At 33.4% G+C, this 22,084-nt stretch overlaps 1 protein-coding gene across 1 annotated transcript; it reads right to left on the bottom strand.

Annotated features, from left to right (window-relative positions):
• Positions 1-16,912: 16,912 nt before the first annotated feature.
• LOC105049006 (uncharacterized) lies at positions 16,913-17,980 on the bottom strand. Its single transcript, XM_010928540.4, has one exon. It carries the CDS (start codon positions 17,954-17,956, stop codon positions 17,033-17,035), a length of 924 nt encoding a protein of 307 aa, XP_010926842.2. The 5' UTR covers positions 17,957-17,980; the 3' UTR covers positions 16,913-17,032.
• Positions 17,981-22,084: the final 4,104 nt, after the last annotated feature.

The following is a 22,084-nucleotide window of genomic DNA, read 5'->3' as shown; positions in this document are numbered from 1 at the left end:
TTGCATATCCTATTTTAAACAATAGTTTACAATTATTGCTTATTCTATTTTTATATTTATAACCTATATTTTTAAAGTTGTCCATCTTTTGGTGTTGGGCTCTCTCAAAATGATTGTCATAAGTAGATTTTTTACATAAGTCTTTTTGAGTGACCCCCCTTCTATAGAGATGCATATATCTAGATTTTTCTTTTTCTAAAATTTTTGTAACTTTTTTTGCACTGGCACTATTTTCTCTTTGAATTTAAATTAAATTATATTTTCTCTAGCTGAGACTACAATATCCAACAATTAGTCATATTAAATATGCTTAGTCATAATTTTATTTCAAGACTAATAAATAAACATGTTTAATGTCATAAATACTTTTTGAGTTAAAAAAATTATATAAATTATACAACTTATAAGTTTAGCACTTGTATCCTCACCAACTTGTTTTCCTCCTTTAGGTTTACAAGTTTAAAGAAATATTTGAATTTATGATGGTAGTTCCTTATTCTCATTTGATGCTGTCTAAAATTCAATTATATTATCATAAATCAAAAATAATTATTAATAGAATCATAAAGATATTTAGCTTATTTCATGATATATGATGGTTAAAAAATAATACAAGAAAATATAATATCATCATCAAATATGATTGACAACATATATTAATAAACCAAAAAATTATATAAGATAATTTTATATAAAATAACCTAACCAGCCCATAATATATTTACATCTTGATAGATTATATATAAATAAATATAAGACAATAATAAATTAAACATACTAACTTTTTGCGAATCCTTGTAAAGCTTTTAGGACCAACTCTATGCATGTACTCTTGCTTTCTCCGATTTGCTTGATTTTTCTCACTGATTTTTTGTAACAACAAAATATAATGAAATACAATAATAGATAATGAATTAGATATAAAATGTTTGTAAGTTATTGTAATAAGTTACTATTTTGAAAGTTATACTTAAGTATTGCAAGTATTTATTTTACCTTCATATTTTTTAGTTTCCAATAATTAAGAAGTGCTTCAAAATGTGAGTCTGATATTCATTCCGCTTATTAGCCAATCTCTCTTCTCTTGTGCTATATCTTAAAAAAAATTTCTTTTTCAACCTATACTTGTAACCTCTCCAAACATCTACAACTGCTTGCAAAACCCATTTTTTGCCTTCATCAGGAATAATATATTTTTCCTATAACCTTCTTAGCATTTGCATTAGGCCCATCCCTAATCCATTCTCCTTCTATACCTCTAAAAGTATCATATAATAAAGTATTTATGCCATCATCATATTTCTGTCCCACTTCAACATCCTCACTATTATCATCTATATCTCCCTCCCCATAAAAAATCCAATCGTATATGTCAATTAAAATATTTGCATATCAAGTGCTCAGCAACAATATTTTTTTTGAACCAATAAGCATTGCAACATTTCACATATGAACATATGATTTCCTCCTTTCAGCTAACTTAGTAAATGCATAATCTAAGAACTGTTGTACCCTACTAATATATACATTACTTGTTCATGGTTTTAACATCCAGCTCTTATCCATATATCAATATTCCAAAGAGTAGAAACTAAGGAATATAAAATATGCATACAAAGTTAGTATAAAATACTTATTTTTTTTCTAATTAATCATATATAATAAAATATAATTTCATGGGATTTCAACTCTCATCCAGATGTAGCATGGTCTGATTTTGCTTGTTATACCATCTAACCTACAAATTTTATAAGATTTTGGATCCAATTATTCAAACAAACCTTAAGAGAAAAGTATGTAGAACTACAAATCATATTAGCCATAATTGATAATATGATTATAAAAATCAACCAAGTTTAGATTTTAAAGTTATAACTAATTTTTTTTAAAAAAAATAAGAATTAAGCTTAAAACAAATGAGTTTGCTAGGTGGGATTATGATTCTCAATAAAAGACAACGTTTGAACTTTGGATATTTAAAGTAGTGTCCTTCTTTTTGTTGTAACAATCAAAGCCTAAGCCAAAATTGCTATTACTATTCTTTTAAAAATTTAGGAGTCAAGTCAAGATTGATAAGCTGATGAATGATCTAATATTCACTGAACAACATATATATGGATATGTGTTTCATGTTAGTTGATGTGTCATGTAAAATAAAAAAAATAACTGAAGCACTATCAATTTGTTATAGGTGCCATCTTTTAAATTAAAAAATTTAATATTCTGAAAGCTTAACACTTGAAAAGGAACCATTATTCACTATTCGAAAACTACTTCATATCAAACAACTAAATAAATAAAATTATAAATATAAATTTTAATAAATTATTAAGTTTGGCCTAAGCCTCTAAGTTGTGCCCACTCAAACTCAACCTCCAGGAAACCATCTATGTTAACAATTCTAGAATGTCTCAACCTCCTCAACTATTAAATTTTCTTTTATTTTATTTATAATTTTTTTCTTTCGATAGAATAACAGGTATGTTGACACTTTGATAACTTTACTTTCCACATGAGAGTTTAAAAAAGTAGAACTTAGCCTACTATAAGTCTCACACCGTGGATTTGGTATCATATTCATGTTATTATGAGAACGCAACTCCATAAATTCTAAAGAAAGGTGGAACTTAGCCTAGTGCAAGTCTCACACTATGGATTTACTATCATATTATTAAGAAAGGTGGAACTTAGCCTAGTTCAAGTCTCACATCGTGGATTTAGTATCATATTCTTGTTATCATTTGAAAAATTCTTTCAATCAAAAATCTCCAAATCCTACAAAATATCATGCTTCTATCCAGATTATGCTCTCCAAAATCTCAAACTCATACTGCCATAACTCACATAAAATCCCATATCATTGAGAAAATCCCAATTAGAACCTAAGAAACCCCTCCAATATCCTCAGATACTCTCCTTCCCCATAGATCTCCAAACAAAGACAACGAAATAAGAAAAAAATACAAAAACTAAAGGAGAATGATCAATCTATGAGGGAAAAGGTCTTACCTTAATTTTTTCTATCCATCCTTTATTTTGTTGATTTTTTCAATGTTTTCCACTTCTATTTTTTTATGTCCTCAGAGGTTCAATCGCATGGGAGGCTTAGAGCGGCGAATAGGGAAGACTATTTTAATTTTTTTAGGTATCCACAGAGACAAGGCATGAATGGGCCATCTTCTCTTAATTTTTCACGTCCTTAGGAATCTCCTGTTGGAAATGTTCTTGCATTGGGGATTTTATATATAAGCGGTTGAATGGTATAAATATATTTATTCATTAACTTACAAATATATAAGAGCTAGAATTTATTGGTTAATCTAATGATTTGACCATTAATAGATTTTAAGTTCAAATCCTCATATCCACTTATTATGTTTACTTTTTTAATAAAAATTTATACATGCACATATCCATTTTCTTTGATGCTTAAAAAAAAGGAAACATGAGTGATGTCTATTTTTTTATGGAGCTTAATAAGATTTCTAACATTAGAAGAAACTCATTTTAGAGGAAACTTGAAAATAGATGTGGCAGTTGGGTCATATCAGATCATATATGGATTGGGTCAAATATGTATCACGTCAGAAATTTATTACTTTAAATTCAACCTGTTTATTAAATAGGTCAAAAAATTATGTGTCAACCAAATATATTAAATAAATAAATGAGTCAACCCAACCTATATAATCCATTTATTAAACAAGTCAAGCCATATTAAATAGGTTAAATAGGTTAAGTGGGTTAGGTTAAATAGGTCACAAATATATTAAGCGTATTTTAAAAAGATTAAATGGGTCAGGTCGTAATCTGACCCAATTGTTAAATAGATTAAAACAGGTTAAATAGGTTAAAGATCTATACTTGAATCTAGCCTATTTAATAAAAAGATCGACATGGGTTGACTCAGTTATGATTGAAATCCAACCCCAAACCTGCTTAAAATGGATATTCATTAGTGAGAAGTATTTATTAATTACTTAATCAAAATAATATTAAATAATTACTAAATTATTTATTATCTATTATGATTTTAATTGATGTGATTGAGGAGAAAGTAGTCCACATTGAGTTTGATGATCCTTCTAGTTCACTGATGACTAATTTAGTATGTACATATCTTTGAAGATAATTTAGAAAAACTTGTATTAGCTCGACTAAAATCTTCAAATATGAACTAATTTTTTTAAATTTTTTAGTATTTTCATAAATATCTTTTTACAATTAGCCGTTGCATATGTACAGATGTATAGATAATAATAGCAAAAAAATATTGCTAAAATGAATTAATCAAGAATATCAATTATTTAATTAGAAGTATATTAATTAGTATATTAGAAGAATATTAATTTATTAAATGGTTATATAACTTAAGACAAGAGTATATAAGTTGTCATCTAAAAATATTGTATTATACAATAGCTCTATATTTTACTATTAATGAACATCACTTTATGCAATAACTCCATCATATGTTGCAAAAATGCATCACTTTATGTTGAGGTAAATGGAACCATTAGTAAAAACTATCATTTTAAGCAATATTTCAATAAACCGTTGCTAAACACTATCAATTTAGGTAGCAGTTATACATACCATTCGTAAAAATCATCACTTCAAGCAATAGTTTCACAAGCCGTTGCCTAAAAGCATCATTTTTATGCAACAGCTCTAAACTTCGCTACGAAAGAATCTAATTTTTTGTAATGATTATATTACTCATTGCTATAAGAAATCACTTTATACAATGATTATTATAGTTGGTGCTCTAGATCATGATTAAAGACTATGACTATAAAAAGTATCATTTTAGACTATGACTATAAAAATTGCTATTTTTATATAAATTATACAATAATTTTTATATAAATTATTTTTTAAAAGTATCATTTTAGCCTATGACTATAAAAATTGCTATTTAAAATTATATGTTTATAAAATGGTTATTTTAGCACTATAGAATATGTTAATTTTGAGCAATGACCATAACAATTGTTGCATATAGGCAAATGTATAGGCAATGATAGCCAAAAATTCTGCTAAAATATAAATTTTTATGCAACGATATTTGAAAATCGTTGTCTAGCTATTGTATAATATACCCCATGGCAATAGTTTAAAATTGCTTTCTAAAACTATTGCCTACAATTAGATTTAAGCCAATGGTTAAAAAAATTATTGCCATAGAACTACTTTTACAGTGATTATTTTAGTCGTTGCTTCTCGACTGTTGTCTAAATCTATTTTTCTTGCAGCTAGCTAAGTAATTATGAAACACGTAATAGTGATAGACTGGTTTTCAACTTCAATAAAAGACATTGACACAATTGTTTTCTTTTGGTTCTATTAAGAAATATACAATAACCAATGACTAAACACAAATTCATAGGATAGAAAGTTCAATCAAAAATCAACATAACAAGAGAAATAGTGATATCGGAAGCTGGGGAAAATATTCTTGAGCTAGTGCTCCTTTAAGATTGCTCAATACATGCATTGCGGCATTCATATATGGTTTATTAGGTTTATGCATAAAATTGTTAAGGATGTGAATTGCATAAATAATATCTAGACAAGTGACTATAAGATATATAAGTCTTTGCTAAGCCTTTGATAATGAGTAGGATTATCAAGAAGATATCTAGAATGATCAAGGTAGGGATCTTGTTCCCTAGAAAAATCATCAGTTCGGATCCCAAGAATCCAACATCATCAAGAATTTACAAAGTATATTTTTTATAGCTTCGAGAAAATATCTATATTTTATCTAGCCTCCTCCATTCAAGAATGTATTTCAAAATGCATGTTTTTGATATTGAACTAGCTTTGAAGAAATTTTGGAGTTAGTATATTTAGGTTATGTCATTACCAGTAATGATAATATCATCTACATTACACAGACAAAAATGAAGGTGCATTTGGTGCCATGAATTTGTGTAAATAAAGAGTAGACAGTCAACGATTGTTTGAAGTCTGCAACAATCAATGCTTTGGAGGATTCAGAAAATCATTATCTTGAAGTTTACTTGAGGCCATAAATAGACTTGTTTAGCCAGCAAATAAGAGGCACCCCCTTTCATGAAAATCTAGGGGAAGAAACATATAAAATTTTTTCCTCATATCACCATAGGGAAATGCATTGGATACATCTGTCTGGTGGAGAGACCAATTTCAAGCAGCAACATTTGCAAGGATATAATGAATAATGACAACTTTCGCAATTGATGCAAAGGCTATATAGTAAAAAACCCTGAAGAAAAGGAGGGTTACATTATATTTTCCAAGATTAAAGCATAATATATCTTAAGATAGTCAAATTGATATGACCAAAAGATTCTTCTCCATCCGGTAATCTGTGTATTTTCAAGTAGACTTATTTGACTATAAATAGTCCTTTCTAATTAGTTGCAAACTTCTCTTTAATATTATGAGCCCAAATCTTTTTCAGGACTACATCATTTAGCTCAAATTCTAGCATTGGACCCTTTTATTATAAGCTCTTGTAGTTAATACTCCTTGGGTAACACTCTACATTGCAAAGAACCTTTAGTCCCTTTTTGCTTAATAGATCTAACTAAGTGCATTGATTCTATAGTCAATCAATTTTATTTATTCTAGATTCAGCTAAAATTTAGCTTGAAAAATATGAACGTCCATTGCTAATATTTCTTCCACACCATAAAATGAACATTGGTTACATCTATAGTTTTCATTGTAGTACTATAGTAGCGTATTGACAGGTGTCTCATGCCAATCCTTATACATGGCTATCATTTTCTCAATAATTTTGATCAAATTCTTATTGACAGCTTCCATAGGTTCATTTGTTTATGGACAATATGTTGAAAAAAATTTTAAGCTCCTTATAAAGATCAGTGATCTTCTTTCTTATGAAATTTAACCCATTGATTGTGACGGTCTCATATGGTATACCAATTTGCACTTCTAACCTCTTAAAAATTTAGTGACATGGTTGGTGGTGATTCTTGTATTTGAAGCACCTTCAATTGATTCAATAAAATAAGGATAAATTACAAAAATCTTCTAAGATTAGATCAAAATTATACTTAAATCCAGTAGTTTTAAAAATCTACACCAACACCCTTTATGTTTATTTTAACTTTATAGTTTAACCTAGACCGTTAGGCAGCCCGTTAATCCAAATTGGGACTCAAGTGCCACATAATAAAATTTTTATAAAATGACATAAATGGCCTTCAATAAAGGATGAGTAAAGTGAAGAATAAAAATTTTTCTCCTCTCCGATCTTCTCTACCTCCATTCTTCTCTTGCTCTGGTGCTGCTGGGTGCTCCATCGTTCTCTTGCTCTGATGCTGTTCAGTGAAGACGATCTCTTACTTCAGTGCGCCTCCACTCTAAAACTCACATGTGTCAAAGACATCCTCCTGAGCTACCTTGCAGGTTCTCCCCTCTCACTGAAAACTTTCTTTGCCCTCTCCATTACTGACCCATCATCATCTTGGTCTAATCCCAAGAATCTATCGGAGCCTCAGACCGACATCCTATTTTGAAACCCTAGGACTACTCTCTTTATTAGAACCCTAATCCTTTGTTTTCTTTTTTTTTGATATGCAATATATTAAAGCTCTACTTTGAATTTGTAAGAGATTTTTAGGTATGTGTTGTTTGAAATCAAGGTTACTGTATAGAGTATAATTTAATGAAGTTTATTAGGTCTAATTGAATGTATCACATATTTAGTATTTGAATCTAGTTGAATGTAATAGAACATGTAATGTTGATCTAAAATTAATAGCCCTAATCCTTTTTTTTTTTTTGACATGCAATGTATTGGAGCTCTATTGTGAAATTTGTTAGGGATTTATTAGATTTGTGCTATTTGAAATTATTATTACGTATATAGTATGATTTAGTGAAGTTTATTAGGTCTAATTGAATGTATCATATGTTTAGTATTTGAATCTAGCTACCTGAATGTAGTAGAATGTATTGTGTTGATCTAAAATTAATAGTACTTCATCTATCTAGTTCTCTTCTAACTAACGTTGTCTCCCTAACTATCTTTCTAATTAATGTAATTTATTTTGTTTTGTACAGGACACCCTAATGTCTTAACTAAGTTCACATTTTCAGGGTCGCTCATGTTGGCTCGATTATTCTAACAAGAGATGCCATTATGGTTGCATAGTATTAATAAAAATCTTAAATTCTCAAAAAAATCTAAATAAGTTGTATTATAGTTATGAAGAACATCGCTTTGTGGGCTGGTGTTTGCAAATAAATGATCGATCAAGAATTTAATCATCGATATCGGTTAATGATTCACTTCGAGATATAAGAAAAGAAATTAGTGATTTAAGGATGGAGTCAAAAATGTTGTATTGTAAAATTAAAGAATTAAGTAAGAGTAGTGCTATGACAAATAGGCTTCTACTTGGAATGATAGCACTACTTATTTTCTAGTTCTGTTTATATTAAAGTGACCTATTATAGTTTTGGAAAACTTGTTGTTGTAATGAATATTGGTCTTAAATTTGCATGTTATGATTTTACTTGTATTATAATGAAATGTGAATGCTACAAAGTATTTAGCTCTTTTGTTATGCAAGCAAAACATGATGACCAGTAATGTATCATATGCCCTATTCCTACTATTTTTTTTTGAAATTGGATCATAAAAGAGCGATGATGCTAAGAACTAGAATCAATATGTCTTATCCCAGTTGTAATTAAAAGCAAATAAGATGGTTCAAACACATCAATGAACTCATGTTTATACATATAAATATGAGTTTATAACAACCTGCATTACACAAACATAAGTTTATAACAACATAAATTATACATGGGTTTATAACAACCTAATTAAAAGCAAATCTAGTTACATAACAAGAAACAGCATATCACCTTTTATTGTTTCAGATCATATCACCTTGAGAGCACTTACAAACCAGTTACACAACATGAACCAATATCCTAATATGAATCAGTCTCCTAACATGAATCAATTACACAACATCATCTTTCCATAATGAACCAACAACACTAAATATCCATAAACTACAATATGAACTACTTTCAACAACTTGAAGTAGTCACTAAATGTCCCTGTATCTTGAACCAGCAACATGTGTTATATGCTTTTAACAACCTGAAGTAGACCATATAATATGCAACACAACATGTTCCATAGCCAATGTACCAAAAAGCTGAAATGTTATATTATATTGAATGTAAATAGTGTTTAACATCAATAATAGTAATGAATTAATCGCGGATAGAAATCACAGTCATCATAGAGAAATATAAATTAGACATATTTTCAATCTATTGATTAACAAATATAAAGCACAGTCATCATAGACAATCCATACAGCATCAAAAGCAGTATCCATCCTTTACATGTAAAAAGATAAAAAGAATCAGAATTCTGATAGTGTACTTTGACATCTCTTAATGCTATTTTACTGGCTTTTAAATAAATCTGCACTCATCTCCCTTGAATCAGATCTGGCACATCTACCACCCTCTTGAGGCCTCCCTTCTTTCAAATCCATCCCTTAAAGTAGATCCTCCCTTTAAGATAGATCCATATCTTCTCATTAAGGTAAATTTAATTATAGGTATTCTATCACATGCTTGGGAGTGTTATTATACTTTTACTACAAAAATCAAAAGAAAATAACGTAAGTAACTAGATGCAATAAAGTTCAAAAAAAATATCATAATCTATATTTTTTTATCACAGGAGCATGCTGACAAGTCTGTTATGGCCAAATCTATTGTAATTATCACACCTCACAGCTAGTGATTAATCTTTTCCTCCAAATATGTTTACCTTCTTCCTTTTTTCTATCTTTTCTTGGCCTTTTGGGCAAGGTTTTGAAAGATAGAGGCTGTAAATTCTCATCATCATTTCTTAGGTCAAGATTGCTATCAGATAATAGATGAATGATAAAGCTATAAATTTTAAGTATTTTGCTATTGTATAATAATCATCACATAATTTCACTATATTTTCTCTTGTATAATCAATACACAACACAACATGTTTACATCGTATTCCAATGATCTTCCACTCACCATAAGTAAATCTACAACAACTTTTCTAATCCTTTCTAGTACCTGAAACTCTTATTTGCTTGCTGGTATCAACTTACAGACTTGAGAGGCTTGTATGATTTTATCTAGCCTAGATCTAGTATATGGAGTTAATTTATCCTTTTAACTATATCCCTTAGCATACCTCTTCTATAACCTACTCATCAACTTCAACCTTATATTCTCAAGATGAGTTTGGTTCGAAACTTCCCATCCATTGATTGAAAGGTTCACACATATTATTTGTAATATGGTCACTGCAAGCTTTCTGATAAAAAGCATGCCTTGCCCACATTCATAGTAGTATTTCCATCATGTGTGTATGAGCCTCAATATTATGCTCCTTCATTCTTTTCATTGCATCTTCAAAGAACACCTAATAATATGCTTTCATAGTATTGCAAAAGTCAAACCTCATCAATAATCCAAAAAATTTTGCTCTGAAATTGTTATATAGATGTCTAGCACAAAATCGATGACTAACATCTGAAAATATTTAAAAAACTGCTTCAACTAAATTCTACACATATATTAGGCAGCATGAGTAAATCATTCAAATAATGCAAATCAAAAAATTTGTATCTTTAATGTCCTAGCACAAGTACTACTAGTTATATACTTATTGGTATTTTCAGGTGCATAATGTCATATTTTGATGTGATTAATCTTTATAAGCACAGCATATAACTAGATAAACTGAATTTAAATACTCAAATAATATTTTTATATGCTTATTGGGTTTCAATGTGTTAGTTATTTATTAATCTTCATAGAAACAAAACAAGTCTAACATGCAGCTACAAGGATAGATTGATAGTATAAAGAACAGAAATAATACAAAACTATAGGTGGACTTGATAATATAGCTTGGTACATTCAAAGTCTAAATATATATAATATTTACTTTCTTTAATATGAAGTAAACTAAAATATGAACCAAAGCTCTAAAATATAAACCAAATAATTAAAGCATATATTTTGCTTATCGACATTATAATTGATAGGCTGTCTACCATTTCACTATCAATGCAAACATACAGATGCTCCAGAAAGAACTTCCAATTATCATTGTACTCAATCTTCACCATCCTATAAGCTATAGAAAATAATCACTTATTTCCATCAATGAAAATTACATAAGGTAGTACGTACACCACCAAAGGCCCCTTTTAGATAACACCCATCCAACCCTAAGAAGGGTTTGCACTCCTCTAAATAATTCTTCTTTATTGCCTCAGAGAATATAAATATCCTTTTAAATATTGAGAGCTCTTTGAATTATACAGACCTTTCATGGAACTGAATCTTTACTAATGTACCATGATTCTTCGTCCGAAGTAGTTCAGTATACTTAAGTAACTTAGAATAGGACAACTCACTGTACTTTCTCTCAATCCCTTTTAATATCTTTCTTTTTACTTTATATAGTTGCATCATGTGAGGCTCGACATCATACTTTTTAGTCAAATTTTGATATATTAACTCATAACTCATATGTGGACTAGCCTTTAAGTAATGCTCTAATTCTCTAGCTATCCATTTGAAAATTTCATTGCTATTCTTCATAGGTCTTACACATGTATAATATCCTTATAAATTTTTTATCATGAAGGTCCTACTATCAAGTATAATGGATGCATGAATTCTCTAATTACATTTTCAACCAAAGCAGTGGGTAGTGATCCTCTCAAGTTCATTTTTATCTCTCCTAAGTTCATACCCACCCAAAATTGTATAATCTCTCAATGTATTTTTAAACTCATTTATATTTATAAATAGCTATCCTTCCTCAAACACAATTTATCCTCCCTCTATAATTTTAAATGGTTTGCTCTTTAGATTCAATGAGAAATTTTTTTTTCTCACATTAGAATTAAACTCCTCATCACTATTTAAGGGATTAACTGATTCAATAGAGTTAATATCACTCAGATGATCATTACTGCCATCATTTTTGGATTTATTATCATCACCTCCATCAATTGAATCATTTCTATCCGCATCATTTGACTCTCCCTCCATCATCCAATTAGCATCATCTGAGTTAGAAAAAGGATAAATATCCTCTGACAATTCAAGCACATCATCATCTTTCCTCCCATCAACTTTCTCTTCTACTTGACCTTCAACATTCTCTTTAAGTTGTCCTCCTACTTAATGTCGAACATTCTCTTCAACTACTCCAACTTGTCCTCCAACAACATCCTCTCCTTTGCCAACTTACCCTCTAATTTATCTTTCAATATCCCTTTAGCTTGATCTTTAACTTCAATCTCATTTACGCCCCATCCAGAAGGAAGACTATAAAAAAAATTGGATTATTAATATTATCTTCAACAAATAAGTGTATCTCCTTAACTTCTTAATGTGTACTAAATATATAGATCACATCATTATTATTTTTAATTAAAAAAATCACTGCTATAAGAAATAGTAAGATTGACATCTCTCTTATTAATGAGATTATACAAATCAGTCACTGCTATTAAATATGAATAAAGATCTTCATCTATATTATCGATCCAATATTTTCAATCTCCATAGTGTACAACCAAATTATGATGAACCATTGCATCCTTGCATAAATCAATCAGTATAGTAATTTATATTGATTTAATCATTAGACATTTAAAAGATAGTATTTTCTTACATCATAAATAATTGAAACAATTACAAATAGTATCAACAAATGCTCATTGAACTGATAAATTTGTTGCATGAATGAGGAGAACTGATGTTATATGGTTAATTATGGTGAAGTGAAATGTGCAAGTCATTAATTTTATTTGATCACAAAAAATTCTATTAGTACATTATACTTTATATCTTAACACCATTACTATACCTACAACTAACATCTTATCTTTAATCTTTAGCATATCAATCAGATAAATATGATTTTCAGCAAAATACTATTTTGGCTAAATACAAGAGCTCTTAATTTATCATAATAAGTTGATAAAATAATCACTAGCAGTTGACCCCCTATCCTGTATTTCAAAAAGAAAAAGGGGACCATTAATGGAGTTCATTTACAATGTCAAGTTCTATTTTTAGAAGTACTTGGATTTATTTACTCATATGAAGGAGACCACATACAGCTAGGTTTAAAATATGTTAATTAAAAATATTTCATTTCTATCACTAAAATAATAAAATTAAAGAGAAAATGATGGCTCTCAGAAAGAATGACAAAATATCCATGCATGTAGTTGGCGTAAATGCATTCATTGTAGTTAAAAAAAAAATTAGACATAAAAAAAATCTACCGTATACTGAAGAACAAGGTGCCGGCTCTCTATCACTTCTATAGCCTTAATCAAATGTGTTTCTACAATTCTATGAGATAATCACACAAGATGGGTGGATTTGGTAAGGACAAACCCTATTCTTGGAGAAAAAGTGGAAGATAAGTTGAAAAAAGGGGAAGAAGACGATGAAAAGTGGTTGAGATAGATTCCTTTAACTATTTCATAAGAGATAGCAATTTGGTCATTTCATATTTCTAAAACGGCTTGAATAACGCCATTACATTTTAGGGGTGTAAGTGTAGATTTTAAAAACTAATGAATATAATTATAATAAATGCTTACCTCAGAAGGATTTTTGTAATTTACTCATAAAATAATTAACCATCACAATGATAAACCATTGACCATTTGTAGCTCTAGGGTTGATCTGTCTAATCATCCAAATCTCTACATAGAATGAAAAGGTGTACTGAGGCTGTGAAATTCGATCCTAAGGGCATGTATAAGGTTCCATGAATTTGACATTTATCGCACATCCTTATAAACTCGTTGCGTTCCATCTCCATGGTCATCTAATAATATCCTTGCCTAAGAATCCTTTTAGCCAAGACAAGCCCCTTCCTATATATCTAGCTGACAAGCTCTCACATGAATATCTTGAACCATTCTTCTGGCTTCATCTTCATATTAGCATCTCAACAATATTCCTTCATGAGATCTCTTGTATCCTGCAAAGATCATGTACTATATTGGTCGCTGCCAAAGAGTCCTTCTATCCGTGACTATACTATCTTGGGGTAATTGAAAATAATACATTAAGATGCATTGTTATAAGTTATCCAAATTTTAAAATGAAATCTTCTGAAAAGATTACTTTTTGTCTATATACATAAAAGGCTTTAGCATCAACTATCATGAGTTCTTGGTCATCTGGAAGGAGAGCCTTGATTCATTGTTCTATAGATTATTCTAGACCATGTTGACTGTATGGTCGGCAAGAAACAACAATTTTCAGTAAGAGAGCAAGGCCACCATTAATAGTCCATAATACTGTTATTAATTTTATTCATCATCTAGAAGCTTGTCATTTGGGAGCAATAATTGGTAGCCAATAAATTTATGGGATGGTACCATCTGAAATAGTCTTGCAACTTTGTACCCATTTTTATTTTATCTTACCGTAAGCTTTCATTAATTTAATTGATTTCTTTTTTCATAATTTTATATTAATTCAATAATCTCTGTGGTGCCTAGCTTTGTGTAAAATTTAAAAAATAAAAAAAAACTTTTTTTTTGCTCTATCTTTCAAAAAAAAAATTCTCCTTCCTTCACGTGCATCCACCATTAGATCATCCAATGAGTAGATCTAAAGTGCTCGAAACTACATGATTCATTTGCCATCATAGATCTCAAATCAAGCAACTGATCCGATGGCGGATTTGTGCAAAGGAAGATGAGTCCTTGTTCCTCCCAATGTATCGAAATGGATGCTCCTTGTAACTCTTGTATCTACCAAAATAGCAAGACTGTTCTTGATTGAACCCAAAGATGGTTCCTTGGTTTATTGACGGCTATGATCACGCGATCTGAATGCTTGCTGTTGAGAAGAGAACATCAACCTGTGACCCGAGGACATGCATAACTGACGGACCAAGGACATATGTTCCCATGCACAGCTTCCGAGAAAGGGTAGTCTTTGAGGTGGCGCTGTTGATTGGACGGTTACGTCTGTGAGCACATGGAGGCAACGTCAGGCCTTAGTACGGATTGGTGGACGTAACATAGGCATGCGTTGTTACCTTTTGATAATTCTTTAGCAAACCCATGTGCGCCCTGCTATTCGCCACCCTGGGCCACCCAATTCCAAGTCAGAGAATCCCATCCCATAAGAGTGCCACAGCTAACATACAAGCTCCTTTGGTAGTTACATGTATATAAATGATACCTCTCCAGCAATCTGTCTCAAATTAATCAATATCTTAATCTCATCCAAAGAAAACAAGATTGAAAAGTGGAAATGAAATGACAAGACACTTTTAAATACTTTGACCGGAATTAAGAGATGCAAGAATCCACCATTTCTACGATTCATGTTGCAGATAAAAATGACTCATACTTTGTATAAAGACTCATGGGACGTATGTTTTGTGCCACATTAACAATATATTAGATAGATTTTAGATATTTTAAAGAGTCAAATAATTTAAATAATATTTTATGAATGTTATTTTAGGTAAAGTCATGACTTGCAATAATGATATCATAGTATTGAAAAAAATACTGTAATATATATTTATTATGATATTTATAATTAAATTTAATTAGATTTACATCTTTATCTTAATTAAAAAATTAGAATTTATATGAAAAAATCATATCAAGATCCGTACGAATATATATTTACTCATATATCGGTTATATATCGGATAATTTTAAATATTTATATAGATTAAATAATTTAAATAATATCTTTCACATAGCTTTTTCATACGAGATTCAGGGTTGTCACACTTTTTTCTATAGCAACCAGGATTATGTGCTGGAGGAACGGAGCCAGATCAATAAAAAGAGAGAAGAACGGATGTTTTGGTCTTTAAATACACTGAAATTTATGATGGAGAAAGAGGGGCCGGAGAAGTTGGAGATATTGATAATAAAAAATGCAGATGAAGTTGATGATAAGTAATTCAGATTTTTTAAAATTATATAAACTGCTAAAAGGTGATTTATTTCTTTCCCGAAAAATCGGGATAAGTTCCGATGGGATGGGCATTCTCACCTTTCCCGTTTCCATCCTAGAACTAGAGGATCCTATTGGATGATACGATCTCCCGCATCCAAATAAGACCTAAAATTTACAATTTCCATCCACTTATGGCAGTCACTCTTTTTGGGATACGAAACCTTTAAAAAGGCTAATTCTCGTGACAAACCTCTACGGATATTTTCATGCAAGAGTCCAAAACATAGCATCTTCCCAAGTTTTTTTTCTCTAAAAACAAATTAAATTATGCCCACTCATCTTTGACAACACCCACTCCTGCACCCTGATGGCAACAAATGAGCAACATATTCATGGGACACCAAGGGTCTGGACCGGTGGGATAATGAATGAGATGATGCATCAATAGAAATTTAAGTACCATCCATTTCCTATTGTCGTTTGCTAATTTGATGGATCATTAACGTCAATATCTCTTTGGATGATCCTCATGTCACCATCTCTTCATGATAATATTATTACTATTTATGACTGATTAGAAAAGTTATTTAACCAAGCATAAAAAGGATGGCATGCAACATTAACGTATAATAATTAGTTTATTCCAATGTTTTAGCACTGGATTTGATGCGCTTAAAGGTTGTCTACAATAGAGGTGCCTTGAGAGTGTCAAATGGCTGAGTTCATAGAATCAGCCAGTGGCTAACGCTGAGGTCCCGTCATCATCCCGCTTAGGAGCAATCATCCATCTCCTTCCATTTCTCAAACCAAAATAAATTAAGCAAAAGGCATGGCACATTTCCCATCAGAAAATCTCGCCACCAATACCAGAATGCCTTGTAGACAACGCAGAGGATAGCTCTAAAACGCTAAAATCTAATTCTGGAATCAAAGAGGAAGAGAAGTTTCAGAGAGATTACATACAAAGGGCATAAGATTTTACAATACCCACACATAATATACAACAATATTTACATCAAACCACCTTCTTAGAGAAGATAGTTCTGAGATTAAACAGACTGGCGCTATTGCTTCCAACACCAACGCCGCCACTGCTCTGCTCACCGCCGGCCACCCCATTCTTATCCTCCCCCTTGAAACTCACCTGATTCCGATACCCGATGCACGTGTTCATGTTCAGATTCAGCATTCGAACCCCAGCACTGCCACCTCCTTTCTTGGCACCGGCGTCGCTGGCCTTCTCCTTAAGCTCAGAGGGCTTGCTGTTCCTCCTCAGCTGCCAGACCGGGCTGGTCCGGCCCAGGTGGATGCCAGCGTTGAGTCCAACCCGACCTGGGTTGGGAGCCCACCTCCTCCTTGAGGTGGTGGTGGTGGTGGCGGCGGCGGCGGCTGGCTTCGAGGACTCTCCGCGGGAGTTGCTCCGTGAGCAAGGGGCGCTACTAGCCTTGCGCCGGGCCACCATAACCTTGGCTCTATTCCAGGTGCCAGCGCCGGCATTCCCGGCGGAGCGGCTCCTGGAGAAAGGCCAGATGTTGATGTTGAGCTCGGCGGCGTTACCGGCAGCTTCTATTCTCTCCTTCCTTCTCACCCTCTCCACCAACTTCCTCTCCCCCGCCTTAAAGATATCTTTCCATCTCTTGGAGGACGAGGTGGGGGGAATGGAAGGAGTAGAGAATTCTGGGGGAAGGGGTGGCATCTCGGTCTCGTGCTCGGGCGCGGGCTCGGTTGAGGATGGGATTTCAGTGGTGGTGTTGGGATTGGAGTGGGAGAGAGGGAGGAGGTGGAGAGGGAGGAGAACGCCGTCGACGAAGAGCTCGTCGGCGGTGAGGAGGTGAGGCTGGGGGAAGGAGGGTTCTTTGCCAACCATCCAGAACTCGAACTCCGAGGAGGAGGAAGAGTCGCTGCTGCTCCTCCTTGGGTTCTCGGCAGAGGGCTCCATGGAGGCTGGAGAGGGATCAGGTTAGATGAAGAACAGGGAGAACAAAATAGTGAAGAAGGCAATAGAGGAGCAGACTGGTAGAACTAAATAAAATAACATAGCTGAGGTCAGTAAGGAGCAGGTTGTATCTGTGTGGATCGGCTATCTAGATCATCATGTTGATATAGGAGTGCTGCTAACTAAGGGTTAGATCGGACATGCCTAATAATAGCTGGACTGTTTCGCCTGCCCTGTCTCCAGGGACCACTAAATTAAAATCCAACAATTATGTTCCACAGTGTCTGTAAATGTGTTGGGTCAGCCCGTGATCCAACCCAGCAAGCTCCAAGCTCAGGTATGGGTAAAAGAGGTGTTGCGGCCAATCGTCTCGTCGTCATGTTATCCTACCTGACGCGCCAATCTGTTACGGCCAATCACCTCATTCTGATCGTCGGGGAACGTGCGCCTGCAAAATGAGAAGTCCACACGGACCGGAGGCGGCTCCGACGGAGATCCTCCGACGGTCAAGTCAGAGAGGTGACTGGACAACAGTGAAATGAAGACAGAGAGCTCAATCGAGAGAGAGAGAGAAAGGAGCGAGCCTGTAGTTTTGGAGTCGAGAAGTGGATTGATCCCCTCCTTGCACTGTTGCCCTCCCGATATATATAGTGGAGCAGGTATGGCGCCGTCGTTAATGGCGCGGACAATTGAGGAATTGTCAACTCACTGTAGACTGTCAGAGTCGCCGTGAAAGTGTCATGTCGCCGTGGGACTGTCAAATCACTAGGGTTGACAATGCCCTAGGCGAGACAATGCCCCCAGGTGGTAGTGCCGCATGTTGCTGTCAGAACTGACAAGCTCTGGCGGCTGTACGGCGACTGGAGGAGTCGATCGACCCTAGGTCGGTGGCCAGCTGAGTGGCGTCGGGCCCCTCTGTTGGTCGGCGAGTCTTATGTGAGTCGGCCAACAGACTTCTAGGTTCAGTCGGTCGGGAAAAGTATGCCCGACCGACACATCCTCAGTCGGTTATGGGCCATTAATCGGCCGGTGATGGCGCCCGTCAGTCGGTCGCTCCGGCCGTCAGTCGGTCGGTCGGTCCTTCACCCGTAAGTCGGTCGGTCGGTCCCTCCGGCCATCGGTCGATCGGCCGGTGGGTATTCCCCAACAAGAGGTTGACCTGTTTGTGCTTAAATTTGGATCACTTTTTTTACCTACTCGATCTGCTGAATTTACTCACCAAAAAAAAAAAAAGGTGAAATGACAATTGAATTTAAATAAATAATTGGAAGGTTAAAAATCATAGACCAAATTTATTGGAAATTAGATTTATAAAAGTTTGGTCCCTAACTTAGCAGAGCAGCTAGTCTTCTCTAGGTGGACTATTTGATGATGCGTTAATATCTTATATATTTGGCCTATTTTAAAATTACTCCATCACTAGATAAGCTCCAATAACAATTCTTTGCGTATTTGGCCAGTTCTTGGATCGATCACTCCACTCGGCTTGCTCTTTATTGAGTAGGATATTCGGCCTACCTTAGGTATTATTATATGATGTTTATCTAGTCGGTCCTTCGAGTTCCATTGTTACTCAGGATGTTGTCTGAATAGTACCCTCCGCATCCCATTACCTAACAATAAAGAGGGTGAAGTGTGATACTCGATACCACATCCACGATCTCAATTTGGTGTCTAATGGATTTCCAATGTGTGTTATCTAATGGACTTCTCATGTCCCTTATCTATATTTATGGTATAACATGGGATGTCACTTTCCATCATCAATAGCGGTCCCTATGCACCACATGTCTGCATCATAGAGGCTAACCTAAGTGCCAGATGCGGTCTGTTATCTTTGATATTTTGCAATCAACTAGAATCCTTTTTCGGATATATCTCGGTAAGGCATGTCCAGTTTTTTAAATACAGCCCATCTTTTCCCTCCTTTTCGTCTTCTCCTACAAACCCTGGCTTCTATAATTGTCTTCCACCTCCGGCTCTTTTTCCTACAACCTCGTCCCTCTTTTGAGATTCCTCTCTTCAGCCCAAGATAAACCTGGACTCTTCCATGGTTAGATATGTGGCTAAATAGACTGAGGAGAGGCAAAAGCAACATGAGAGCTCCGATCTCCTAGAATCTTCTTCCCCTATTACTCATTTCTGACCCTTTTGATCTTCTCATCCTTAGCCTATTTTCATATCAGGTGTCCCCCATCTCTTTCTTCCACTTTCTATCTTCATCATAAGAAAACTTTTCTCTATCAAGGATTGGATTCCAAAAATTCAATCTAAAAAGATAACAACCCTCATTGGTCTTGGCCAACTACCTTGATATTCTGGGACAAATGACTCGATCATAGTTGTAGCAAAGGCTTCTCTTTGGTCGAAAAATGCACTTCTGGACATCATCTCCTTTATAAATTTTCTTCCTTTGTCAATCGATCTCTTCTTCTTATGCCCCTATTTTTGTAATCATCTTCGAGTAAACCTTATATTTAAACCATGATACGTCTAACCCTAGCCTTTTAAATTTGGGGATTCTGTTGAATCTTAGACCGATCGATAAGAAATTTAATGCTAACATTTTTATTGACATCCCTGAGAATGAATTCGGCCTAGATCTAGGCAAAATGGGTAGCTATTTTGTTTGTATAGGAATCTATGATCAGCTAACTGGGCCATGTTATCAAACAAGAGTACAAAGCCTTTTTTCTAGTTCAAATCTATAAAGTGTTCACTTGAATACTATTCCCTCAATTTCTTTAATACGGTCTTACTCGAATAATCTCTTGCTTGCCTCTTTACTCTCAATATTGACTTTTCAATTGATTAATGATTTCCTTGGCTGACATTTTCTACTATCATCAAGTTCAAAGTTTTAGTTCATTTCTTTTATCTCCAAACTTGCCATGATTGAGGATTGTTTGATTTGGTGGAAATCCAACTTGATAAAATTCAATTTGAGAGAGCATCAATGGTCTTAGCTTGTATTGATGTCGACTTTACTTTTGACTTTGAAGGTGAACATGGATTCTCTGCCACATCTAAATCAAAAAATCTTGGACTTTGGTTTAGGGTCTCTTTTTTGTTGTAAGAGGAGCCAACCAAGGTATTAACTAGCCTAAAAGCATAAGCATGCCACAAGTTCAAACTAGAAAGAATAGAGAAGTGGTAGTAGCTCATGTTATCTTAAACTTTCAAGGATTTTTGCTGTTACTGAGATGTTGTCCACCTAAAGGGAGGTAATTGAAAAACTAAACTATAAGGAATAAAAGATAATATTAATTGAAAATAAGAAAAATACAAACACAAAAATATTTTGATTATTCAGAAAGTGCCCTAATCCATAGTTACAACTTGTAATCTATACACCCAATATTAAATTTTGGACAGTTACTTTTTTTGTGTTGATACCACTATTTTATAGGTGATACCACTCTAACAACTTCTGATGGTTTGATTTTCAGTTTAATTTCTAAATCATCGTAACCATTCTCTATATTCTAGCTTCTTGGAAACTATCTCTACCACAATATATCTAGTACTAGGTCAACAAGCTTATTTACAACTTCAACAAAATTAGTAAAAGACATAGTCAACCTCTAACTTAGCAATTAGCACATGGACTTGACTATTGAACTATTTGATGATTGGTTAATAATATTTAGTCAATTTTTAAATTACTATGCCACTTAACCTACTTCATTTGGCTTGCGTCGGATTCCTCTATTGGTCCAGATGTCATATAAACAATATTACTTTATGATTTTTGTACATAATGTGTATCATTATCATTTGTGTAACTTCCATCAAATTCATCATATATTGTGAATAACTATATTCTAATTGCCATCAGCCTCTTCCTTTGTTTGCTCTCCCACTCCCTTCTAATCGCTATTGCATTCAATAAAAATTCATCTCCTCCTACTCTTTATTGTTAGATAAAGATTGAAAGTTTCAGTTGACTTTTTCTGCTATTCTTCCTTATCTTGTCCATTAGCACTACTAGTAGTGCACCTTCCTTTACCACAACCCTGATTAAACCATCTTCACCTTCATGTCTCCACTACCTACTTAGGCCCCTGTCATCAATTTACAATTGACCTCCTCTCTTTGCCCCATTGTACATTTGTCTGCTTCAATCACAAA

This window comes from Elaeis guineensis, chromosome 7 (assembly GCF_000442705.2).
Source record: "Elaeis guineensis isolate ETL-2024a chromosome 7, EG11, whole genome shotgun sequence".
Taxonomy (NCBI): Eukaryota; Viridiplantae; Streptophyta; class Magnoliopsida; order Arecales; family Arecaceae; genus Elaeis; species Elaeis guineensis.
This window is presented reverse-complemented; position numbering and strand designations above follow the sequence as displayed.

Coding starts and splice junctions, on each gene's coding strand:
- LOC105049006 (XM_010928540.4), bottom strand. CDS start 17,956: ATGGAGCCCTCTGCCGAGAACCCAAGGAGGAGCAGCAGCGACTCTTCC.